The 12,485-nt window shown below is 38.1% G+C and overlaps 1 protein-coding gene across 5 annotated transcripts in view; it reads right to left on the bottom strand.

The window, feature by feature from the left end:
• The window catches only part of GFI1 (growth factor independent 1 transcriptional repressor), a 38,753-nt gene that overhangs the window by 16,918 nt on the left and 9,350 nt on the right, over nt 1-12,485 (bottom strand). For 4 of the 5 annotated variants that reach the window (XM_074381427.1, XM_074381428.1, XM_074381426.1 and 1 more), the window contains one exon: nt 1,588-10,542. In XM_074381427.1, coding sequence (XP_074237528.1) covers nt 10,364-10,542 — 179 coding nt within the window. In that variant the 3' untranslated portion in view covers nt 1,588-10,363. Of the gene's footprint in view, nt 1-1,587; nt 10,543-12,485 lie in introns of those variants that run through there. The other variant, XR_012512584.1, reaches the window with a different exon arrangement.

Here is a 12,485-nt window from a genome sequence, read left to right as displayed (position 1 = left end):
TCTTGAATTGTAACTATAATACTGGCTCTTTTGGGTCTCCAGCTTTCCAATGGATTTCCTGACTCCCAAATTCAATGCAGTTTTTAACTAAACAATTCTGCTGGCCAGGTGTAGTGGCTCATACCTGTAATCCAAGCACTTTGGAGGCCAAGGCGGGTGGATCACCTGAGGTCGGGAGTTCAAGACCAGCCTGACCAACATGGTGAAAACACTGTCTTAAAAAAAAAAAAATCTGCCTCTCCAAGCTAATAGAAGATTCCATAGAAAAGTTCAGATATACTTCTCATACCTGGAACCTGCTAGTCTTGGACCAACAGTGACCAGTGGAAAATAAACCTTCATATAGACCCCAGGGGGTCCTTAGTGATGTACAAAGGATAAGTTTGTAGGTGCCCTGAAATCAAATCAGCTAAACCTTTGACAGTAAGTAGCATTTGGATTGCAAAGAGTCTCCCAGTTCACTGCCCACTGGTTTTGTTTGTTTGTTTGTTTGTTTGTTTGCAGACAGGGTGTAACCCTGTTGCCCAGACAATTAAAAAAATGTTCTTTTAGGGACCAGGTCTCATAATGTTGTCCAGGCTGGTCCTGAACTCCTTGCCTCAAGGAATTCTCCCACTTTAGCCTCCTAAGTCACTGGAATTACAGGCATGAGCAACAATGCCCTGCTCCTGGATTAAAAGAGTTTTGAAGGTCATCTGATTCTACCTTTATTTTAAACTTTTTATTTTTATTATTTTTAAATTTTATTTATTTATTTTTATTTATTTATTTATTTTATTTTTTAAAGATGGGGTTTCACCATATTGGTCAGGCTGGTCTCGAACTCCTGACCTCAGGTGATCCGCCTGCCTCAGCCTCCCAAAGTGCTGGGATTACAGGTATGAGCCACCGCGCCCAGCTAACTTTTTATTTTATGTTATTATATATGGTATCTAAACACATGATGTAAACAATAACCATGCAAACATGGCATGCAAAAATATTACACTGTGGTGAGACTCCCTCAGCCCAGTTAAGAACTTGTTACTCTTGTTTATTAGAGTCCCATGAACAGTGGTTTTTAGTACAGGGAAAGAGGAAGTTGAGTTTCTGTGAAGTCTCTGGGAAGGTATATCCAAAAGGTGAAATACAGAGACAATTTTACTAAGGATTAATGAAAGGATGGTTTCTGGCTCTCCCAAAAAGTCACAAGAGGCATTCACTCAGACCTTCCTTACTCTAAGAAAAACTTGAATAATTGTTATTGCAGCAAATCTCACAAAGGTGTGCCAATCAGTTCTTCTCAGAAAGGGAAACCTAGGAAATTGTTTAATTCATGTTAAAAGACAGAATTGAAACTAGACTTCCTACTTTACCAAAAATTAAAAAAAAATTCTCAATGAAGTTTGTAAAACTAGCATCAAGAAACAAACCTAACTTCCTGCTTTTGCTTCTCCTCTAGAGTTAAAACAAATGCAAGCTTTAAAAAACCTTTCAAGAGAGAATCCTTCCTCGAATAACAAAAAATGGGCTAGCAGAGTAAAGCAGTAAGAATCTTATTCTTTTGAGCAGAGTGAGTACTTTTCTCACCTCTGTGGTGAGTGTGTGTAATTTTTTTTTCTTTTTTACTTTTTTTTTTTTTTAAGACAGAATTTCACCATCTTGGCCAGGCTGGTCTTGAACTCCTGACCTGGTGATCTAACCAACCAAACAAACAAAAAACAAAAAACTAAAGACAATGAGTACAATAGAATAATTATAAAAAAGGAAGCATTCACCAGGAACACATAATAGTTGAAAATTTTTGCATCTAATAACAAGCCTCAAAATAGGTAAAAGACTTAACAGAATTCAAAGGAGATTTTCTCAAACTCACATGGAAAAAACAACTCAAAGGAGAAATGTATAACTTAATAATCACCATAAGAGATTTAAACCTCTCTCTCTCAGTGATTGGTTGATTAAGCAGATCAAAATTATTTAGGATATAGAAAATTTGAACAATATAATCATAAGCTTAATCTCACAGACATATATAGAACTTGCACTTGGCAATTAGAATATACACATTCTTTTCAAGCACACAGTATCTATAAAAATTGACCATAGTGAAGGCTACAAAATAAATCTTAACAAATATCAGAGAATTAATATCATGAAAGTCATGTTCTCTGATCAAAATATAAATTATAAATCACCAACAAAAAATTACTGAAAAAATATGTTTAGAATTTTATTTTGCAACTCTAGGGCAGAGAGGTTTAGAAATTTTAAAAGTACTTTTAGATAATACATCTGTCAAATAAGAAATATTGTCAGGTAAGATATAGAAATGAATGACGATGAAAATATACTGCAAAAACTAATAAAATAGGAACTTTTGGCAATATTAAAGCAAAAAGATGAAGATACAAATGAACAATATTGGAAAGAAAAATTGAATATAATTATAGGTAGAGTAGACTTTTTAAAAAATTAATTATTTTTAAAATTTTTTTGTTGGCCAGGGTAGTCTCAAACTCCTGACCTCAGGCAATCCGCCCACCTCAGCCTTCCAAAGTGCTGGGATTATAGGTGTGAACCACCACACCTGGCTGAGTAGACATTTTTTAGAAATTAGAGAAGCTGGTGGGGCGTGGTGGCTCACACCTGTAATCCAAGCAGTTTGGAGGCCAAGGCGGGCGGATCACCTGAGGTCGGGAGTTCAAGACCAGCCTGACCAACATGGTGAAACCCGTCTTAAAAAAAAAAAAAAAATCAGAGAAGTCTACAAAATGTTTGTGGGAATTAATTTGGATACTTAGAAGAATTTGGATACTTATAAATATGCTTACATGTATATAAATATATATACATACATATCTATATATATATGATACAGCATGTTTAAGAAAAAAATTAAAAGTCTTAACAGACCTATAGTCACTAAAATTTAAATATACCCTCCTCTTTGCTATCCCTCATCAAAAAAATCCCAGGTGAGTTCTATCAAACATTCAAAGAACATATAATCCTAGTTCTTCACACACTGATCCAGAAAGCGGAAAAAGAAGAAATATTACCCTGTTCATTTTGAGACATATTAAACCTTAGACAGTATAAGAAATAAAAATTATAAGCCAATTTCACTAATAAGTATGAATGCAAAAATCCTAAGTAAACGTCAGCAAACCGAATCAGCAATGTGGTTTAAATTATTAAGTTGGAGTTTGTTCCCTCTAGGTAGGAGTTTATTCCCCCAATAATGCAAGTATGACTTAAAATATTAGAGAAAATTATAAATATCATTTGCCATGTCGACAAATTAAAGGATAAAAGATTAAAAATCTACTGATTCTCTCAAAAGATGCAGAAAAATCATACAATAAAATTAAATACCCATTGATTAAAAACACACGTGCACAAATGGAAATTCTTACCAAATAGAAATGGAAATTCCTAACCTCATTTTTAAAAAAGTTATCTACCAAAAACCACATGAAGTTGTGAAAAACTAAAAATACTCCCTGGAATAAGGGAATAAGACAAAGATGCCTATTATTCAGCCCCTATTCAGTGTATCCCTGGCCAGTGCAGTGAGACAAGAATAAGATAGAAAGCAAGCAAGCTATTATTACTTGAGTATCTTATGGCTATCTTACTCTGAAAGTCTAAAATAATCTGCAAAAACCTAAAAAGAGGGTTCAGCAAAGTTGTATGATACAAGATCAACATATAGAAAAATTAATTTTGTTCCCATACAAGAGTAATTACAAAATTCAATTTTCAAAATAAGAACTAAGAAAGTTAGTTTAGGCTAGGCACGGTGGCTCATGCCTGTAATCCAAGCACTTTGGAGGCCAAGACGGGCAGATCACCTGACGCTGGGAGTTCAAGACCAGCCTGACCAACATGGTGAAACCCCGACTTTATTAAAAAAAAAAAAAAAAAAAAAAAGAAAGAACGTTTAAAAAGTAATTAAATTATGCAGACAATAACAAAGTATTATTGAAAGACATAAAAGAAGACTAAATAATCAATATGTGGATGGCAAGAATCAATATCAAAATAATTTCACTTCTCCCTAAATTAAATAATAAATGTAATACAAACCAAAATTCCAACAGAGTTTATCATATGCAAGATGAAGGGCCAAAAGTAGCCAGGATATTCCTGAAGAGGATGAAACAGGTCACAAGGCAGTCTTCCCTACTAGCTATTAAGAGTTTATTATAACTTAAATTATTTAAGACACTATGGCTTTGGCATAGAGATAGACAAAATGACCAGTGGAACCGATCAGCAAGCCTGGAAATAGAATCATACAGAAATAGAAACTTGACATATGACAGGTGGCATTACAATCAGAGGGAAAAGGATGAAAATAGCAATACATAATGTTTGGATAATTGGTTATCCATTACTAATGGTGAATAAAATGTTTTAAATTAGGTTCTTATTGTATACTATACATATACAAGTGGATTAAAAAGCTACTGTTGGCTGGGCATGGTGGCTCATGCCTGTAATCCTAGCAATTTGTGAGGCTGAGGTGGGCAGATTGCCTGAGCTCAGGAGTTTGAGGCCAGCCTGGCCCACATGGTGAAACCCCATCTCTAATAAAAATACAAAGCCAGGTGTAGTGGCGCTTGCCTGTAATCCCAGCTACTTGGAAGGCTGAGGCAGGAGCATTGCTTGAACTGGGAGGCAAAGGTTGCAGTGAGCTGAGATGGCGCCACTACACTCCAACCTGGGTGACAGAGCCAGACTCCATCTCAAACAAACAAACAAACAAAAAACCATAATGTCACAAGCAGAAATTTAAACACTTTTAAAAGAAAATATAGGGAATCTTATGACCACCAGTTAGGGAAAGAGTTTTTTTTTTTTTTTTTTTTTCCAGACGGAGTTTCGCTCTTGTTACCCAGGCTGGAGTGCAATGGCGCGATCTCGGCTCAACACAACCTCCGCCTCCTGGGTTCAGGCAATTCTCCTGCCTCAGCCTCCTGAGTAGCTGGGATTACAGGCATGCGCCACCACGCCCAGCTAATTTTTTGTATTTTTAGTAGAGATGGGGTTTCACCATGTTGACCAGAATGGTCTCGATCTCTTGACCTCGTGATCCACCCGCCTCAGCCTCCCAAATTGCTGGGATTACAGGTGTGAGCCATCACGCCCGGTCCTTAATTTTTGTATTTTTATTAGAGATGGGGTTTCACCATGTTGGTCGGGCTGGTTTTGAACTCCTAACCTCAGGAGATTCACCTGCCTTGGCCTCCCAAGACTGAGATAACAGGCATGAGCCACCGTGCCCAGCTGGGAAAGAGTTCTTAACTGAGACATAAGAAGCATAAACAATTGAGGAAAAGACTAATACATTTGATTACACACAAAAACAAAACAAGCAAACAAATCCTATCTTCACAGCGAAAAGGCAAACCATAGACTGAGATAAGTATGTAACACAAAACAGTGAGTGTTTAGAATATATTTAAATACAAATTGATAAAAAGCAAGCAACCAACAGAAAAACTGACAAAGTATATGAAGAAGCATTTCATAGGAAAGGAAACCTGTCAGGCCCATCAACTTATGAAAAGATACTCAACCTCACTAGGAATCAGGAAATGCAAATTACAATGACACTTCACATCCATCTGAGTGGCAGACATGTTTAAAGTTTGACAATACCAAGTGTTGATGAGATTTGGAGTAACAGGAATTCTCCTACATTGTTAGGGAACCTGTAAATTGGAGAAACCATTTTGAACAGCAGTTTGATATTTTCATTCCTAAGAATACATCCTAAAGAATCTCTCACAAGAGACACGTAAAAGGTTGTTTGCTTCAGAATCATTTGTAATAGGAAAACCTGGAAATGACCAAAACTCTCCCAACAGGAGAAGAGAGAAATTACCAAGCATTCATCCAGTGGAATTCTATATGCAGTATTTAAAATAAAGGAACCAAACTGCACGTATCAACATGAATACATCTCAAACACAACATGTTAAGCAAAAAAACCAGGAAGGTGCAGAAGGATACATAAACTACCATCCATTTACATAAAGTTAAAATATGCTAAATTATATATTGTTTATGGGATTGTGTATAAATTAAAGGCATACAAACATTCGTGGCAATTATATATACTGATTTTGGAATAATGGATGCCTCTGAGGAGAAAAGAACGGAAATGGGGCTAGGCAGGAACATATTCTAGTAAGAAATTCAACTATATCTGTAACATGTTATTTCAAAAATAAAATCTAAACTAAATATGGCAGAATGGTGGGGACACTAACGTTTATTATTCTCTGCAATTTCCAGTATACCTAAAATGTCTTATTTAAAAAGTAAAAAAACATTAAACTTTAGAAAAGACTTTTTCTCAACGATTGACAAGATTCCCAACAAAACACTAATATTTCAATAAAATTTGGTCACAAAACTGTCCAAATTCTCATTGTGAAATATTTAAGTATATCTATAAAATAAATAAGTTATCTAGACAAAAATTATAAAATATAAATATACACACATGTGCCTAAAGACTAAAAAGGCACACATACAAAAAGAACATAAACTTTTAAGATGGAAGGATTTAGGGTGCAATTTCCTTAAACTTTTAAATTTTTTTTTTTTTTTTTTTTTTTTAAGGCTGGGTTTCACCATGTTGGTCAGTCTGGTCTTGAACTCCCAACCTCAGGTGATCCGCCCGCCTTGGCCTCCAAAGTCATTGGATTACAAGCGTGAGCCACTGTGCCTGGCCCAAACTTTTTAATTTTTAAATTCTGACTTAATGAATGGAAAAAGGGGGTTAAAATAAATATATACTTCCTAAAAAGTTTTTACTGTAGAAATAATATGGCAGCACAGATTTAAACAAACAGTGCTCTAGAAATGCACAGTAAAAATTAGTGAAGTCCACTCAGGTCTTCCTCTGAGTTCATCTCTTTCTGTTAAATGATCAGGTTGAACAAACAGGCACACAACAAAATGACTGGGGTCAAATCACTATCACCACCCAATTTTCAAGCGCAACAGCAGTCAAGAAGTCACCGGGGCGTGATACTCTACTATCCCTTTAATTAAGGCGGTGCTTTTAAAACTCAGTTGTTCCATTCGTGTCTCAAATCAATCAGATGAAATTCACCTTTTATGTGGCCTGAATCCTGATAGCTCAGCACACTTGATAGGTAATTTAATCATGTCTGGTGTAGATGAACACAAACTCAAATTAGCTGCTGAAAGAGTTGGTCTTCTCAGAGATAGCTGTGCTTTTCCACTTTTATGCAAGAGCTGAGCTTCACCAACTGGCTAGCTGGAGGTGTTATTAAAAATTTAGTGAAAGAAACAAAGGTGTGCTCTGGTGTCTCTTGTTACCCTTTCTACTGTTACTCCAGCAGACAAAAGGCATAGAGCCTGCCTCATGAATAATGTGACATGGAATATTCACAATCTATTTTTAATGGAGTCAAGTAATAACATTAAGAGAGATATTTGCAATCTTCAAATTTCACACGGTAACAGGCACAGTAATTTGTTTTGATTCTTAACTGGGGATATTAAGATACATTTTTTTACCCCCCCCCCCCCGAAAAAAAAGGCATACAGTTAACATCAAAATTACAATTCCTCACTTATAGCATAAACAGGGATAATGAAAATGGACCAAATGTTCTATTACAAGGGAAGAGCAGGATAGTACAGACACCTAGATTTCAATCAGTTTTACTTACCACTCAGTGCAACTTCTTTACTTTTCAAACCAGGGTTGGAAATAACCAACAAGTATGCAGCGTGACTTCTGTGGGAAGGATGTTTTTGTCATCTTTACTCACTGGGAGGTTTGTCTTCCAGGACACTAGGAAGTGGTTCCTGGATGCTGCAACTGTTCATCATCCATCAGTTCTGAAAAACTATCTTAAACTCCATTACAGAGTAAACAAATTTAAATTCTGAATGAGAGTAAACTAACATGGAGAGACATGGTGCTGGAAATCAGGTGAGAACAGCCAAGAACTGAGATTTGGAGACACCAGAGAAAAGCAACATTCAAGCCCCGCTTTCCCACCAACTCGGAGAGAAAGTCCTGTGGATTCTACTTGTTTTCCAGGCTTTCAAGCAATCTCACTTCCCTTTGTGCTTTAGAGAGCAGAGCCAGCCCACAGGATGAAGCAGGAGCTTATATTCTGTTTATTCACTTACCAGTGAATATCTCAGTAAATATTTATTGATCTCCTACTGTGTGCCAGGCACTATTCTGGGAACTGAAGATTCAACAATGAGTAAATAAATCTTCATATGACATTGTCCTCACTGCTGTATCTCTACCCCCTAGAAGAGTGCCCAGCACATAGTCGATGCTCAATCATATAGGTGAAATCGATTTGAGTTGGAAATGGGCAATCTTTTGGTACTCAATACGAGCCATGCATACCGTGAGTATCTGGCTGGGTGTTAAAGCACTAGTAGTAGGGATTTAGGGCAGGACCTTATTCTGGTTTCATTCTCTTAAAGGACTGACTGATATAAAAAGCTCCCACAGGTGGGACAGACTAGAAATAACCCAGATCCTCATGCACCTTTAGATTTGTTACTTGCATTAGGGGAGGCAGCTATCTCATACTTTTTCTCCTTTCCAGTTTCCACAGAATCAAAGCAGTCAGAGTTGGACTGGAATGACAGAGCTGTCTCCACATTACTTGGTCAAGGAAACCAGTATCGGGGAAGTCAAAAGATTTACCCAAGTCACATGATGTGGTGACAGAGCTGTGACAAAAACTAAAACCTCTAGATCTAAGACTTATGATTTCTATATTCATCTGGGAGTCTTCAGGCCCATAAAAAATTACATTGAAATTTTTAGAGGAAAGAGCTTACTTATGTGCCTATGGAACCATCAGGGGCTCTACAAGACAGGAGCTTAGTTTTGTACACCTCCTAGTTTTCGTCTTACTAAAGAAGAATCTCTGAGGTGTAGAAGCAAAGGAGAAAGTATATGAAAACCAAAGCAATTGGATTTTACTGTCTTCTGGATGTTAGCTCATCTGCTTCTCCTTTATACTCTATTGCAGTTTCCTTCCGTGCCAGCTTCCCCCCACCCCAGACTAAAACAAAGGTCTCCCCCAAATTCCTTTCCTAATGGAAAGGCAATCTATAATAGTCTTAATAGTTTATTAACTTAAAACATCACTCTAATAAATATGTATTAACAAACATAATGCATACCAGAAGATCTAAAAACATTTACCAATCAAACTGAAAATGCCACTTTTTACCCTCTCTATGATACACATAGAGGGTCAAAGAGTTGAAGACAGAGCCTTCACTCCCACATGCCTGCTAGCTCAGACATCTTTAAAATATCAGCTTAACAATAAAAAACTGAATATACACACATATCTTTGAAGTAACTGTTCAGCTGCTTTTTGTTTACACCTGATAAAATCCAAAAGGGTCAAAAGGGAAGATTTACAATTCTGTGTTGTCTTCTCAGAATTCTCTCCAAGGGTAAGAACAGACTCAGCCACTCAGAGGTGCAACCGTTAGCTTTTGAGGAGCAGAGTCAGGAGCTGTGACTTCAGTCTCTCTTCCCCAGTACCTAGCGTGGTGCCTGGTACCTTGACAGCTGGTGATCCATGAACATGTGCTGAGTCAATGAAAGACATCTTGGCCACAGGCATTGCTTGTGCTTTTACCTCCACTGATAAAGCCTTCACAGGCCTCCTGAAGGGAGGACTTCTAATCCCCTCTCATCACCAACTTCTCTTCTGCTCCTTCTTGGGGTAGCCTTGATGGTGCATCTCGTGACTTCAAAAGTATTAAACTTCCCAAAATCAGTTTCTGAATCAGTCTTTGAGGAAGAGAAATGATTCCTCCAAGATTTATAGGCAGCACCCAAAAGAAGGGGTCAGCAGACTCCCCAGAAGAAAAAAAAATAAAATTTAACACTCATTCTCCTTTCTAGATAAAAATATTAGCATGTGTCCACCTTGTAAATGATGAGTCCTCCTCTTCCACACACATAACTGGAGCAGGTCAAGAAGGTGAGGGAAGAAACCTAAAGGACATTCCTGTCTGTAGATTAGGGCTAGAAATGGGAAGGACTGTGAAGTCTAAGATTTCTTCTGGTCCCCATTTGACTATGCCTTTGTCTTCAGGTGTAGAGGAGCCTATTTGTGTCCGAAGCCTAGAAAGTCACTTGATTCTTACTCTGGGCTGTACTTGAAAAGGTACCTCATCTCCTCTGGCAGCTGCAGGAGGTAAGGCAAAGGAGGAACACCCTGGTGGGATCTGCAGACTGGACCTGGGGCCTGCAAAGTCAGAAGGGAGTGATGGCAAGCAGGGAGGCTGCCCTCTGTAGTGTTGTGTAGCTGCCGCTTGCAGCCAGCCAGGGTGCTCATTTGAGCCCGTGCTGTGTCTCCCGGTGCCTCCGGAGGTCCACCTTCCTCTGGAAACCCTTCCCACAAAGGTCACAGCCAAAGGGCTTGAAACCTGTGTGTTTGCGGCTGTGGGTGATGAGGTTGGAGCTCTGGCTGAATGCCTTGCCGCACACCTGGCACTTGTGGGGCTTCTCACCTGTGGGGATGGGAGGGGGAGGGGAAAAAGTATGAGCCTATGATAAAGCTAGAGGGGACCCACTGTGACCCACATGCTCTTAGCAGCTGCTGGCTACACCACAGTCTAAGGCCTTCAAGCAACTTGGAGGGTGACGTGTTGCAACATGAACTGACTCCCAGCCTGCAATGCGAGTCCCTTGTAGCACCATGGGTGCACCAGGTGAAAGGGAGACTTTCTAAGTTGGGGTTCCCAGCCAAAGGCCTCAAACCGTTTCCTGCTAAACGGAAACACAGCAAAGGCCACGTGCCCTCCCCAGCTGAATCTACCCCAGGGAGGACTCCCCTGACTTTATAAGCTGTGAACACCCAGAGCAGATGTTCAACAGGAAGGGGAGGGGGAAGCTGTCCTAAAACCGTGTGACTCCGTTCTAATTCAGAGGAAGTTTTCAAATCTGAATTTCCAAGTGGGTGTTAGTTTGTATGGACCAGTGAGGCTGTCTTCTTTTTTGTTCTTGAAGGACAGCAGAGTATATCTGAAAAACATCTTAACATGGACATTTTTCTTTCTTTTTAAATTTTAAGTTCCAGGGTACATGTGCAGGATACATTTTTCAATATCTTATTTTAAAAATTCACATTTGGGCAACAAAGTATTTCTTAAGGTAGCTGATATTTTTCTGTCTTGATTTTTCTTTCATTTTATGAGGTTAGTCACATGATTCTTTATATACCAGCAATTCTTCACCACAAATAAATCAGAGAACACAAAAAGGTTTTGTTTTTTCCCCATCTCATGTGTTGTTGGTTAAATGGCATGAATTTCCAAATAGCCCCATTTTAGTCAGGGCTCAGCCTTGGAAAAAGTATAACATAGATGGAGTTTGTTTTTGAGGAACACTCTGTACCCCTTGATACATTATTTTCTGTTTTCATGCTTTGGATTTCCTTGATAAGAAACAACCCATCAAAACATATTCTATCCCTTTAGGGTAAAACAAATCTGAGAAACGAATTCTAGATATAATGTAAATGTTTGATAAGGGCTTAATGTTTTATTCAGTCAAGATCCTAGTTGCATTTTGATAAGTGTCTGGAATACCTTACTTATAAGGAGTGAATTACGTGGAAATTTCAAGTAAGAAGAAATGATTAAAGTAGACTACTTCTCTGGGTTTTCAATGGAAATATATACATTACCCAAGCATATTTATAAACATCAAGGGTGGGTGTTTAGAATACACTGTGATTTGTTCAGAAATTCTGGGTCTCATGTAAATGTCTTTTGACTATTAGAGTGTTTTTGGCATTGAAGCTCCCACCCACACATAATGTGTTAGGCAAAGAGTCCAGAATTAGAAGCCAGAGCATTACATGGCTCCATTATTTGCTCAGTCTGACTTTTGATAAATCATTCACTCTGAGTTTCAGGATGGTAACAGCAGCTCATTCTACTTTGTTGAGTAGCAATAAGAATCAAATGGAATGACAGGTTTGAAAGTACTTTGTAAATTATAAAGCATTATAATAGGTAAGGAATTACTATTATGGCATGAACTTGCAGATATTTTGAAAAGAGCAATAAGTGAACAGAAGCTTTCTGTGTCTCCCAACCCTCATGACTCTAAACATAGAATACAATAAACAGTGGTCAAGAGTGGACATTTGAGAGGTCAGATCTGAATTTGAGCTCTGACCCTGTCATTTGCTGGCAGTGTGACCCTAGGTAGATTACCTGGCCTCATTTTTTTCATCTCTAAAATGGGGAGGAGTAGTCTCTACCTCCAAGAACTGTTGTGATCATAAAATGAAATAATGCATTTTAGAAATGCTTACCAGAGAGTTTAATCACATTTGCCATTATTTGTTCCTCCTCAATCAGAATAAGCTCTCAGACTCCTGAAAATGCAGCCAAAGAGGCCACATGAATCCCTCCCACAAAAGGCCAGGTGGTTAAAGAAAGTC

The sequence above is a fragment of the Saimiri boliviensis genome, chromosome 11, assembly GCF_048565385.1.
Source record: "Saimiri boliviensis isolate mSaiBol1 chromosome 11, mSaiBol1.pri, whole genome shotgun sequence".
Taxonomy (NCBI): Eukaryota; Metazoa; Chordata; class Mammalia; order Primates; family Cebidae; genus Saimiri; species Saimiri boliviensis.
Note: the sequence above shows the minus strand (reverse complement) of the source record. Positions and strands in the feature narration are given on the sequence as shown.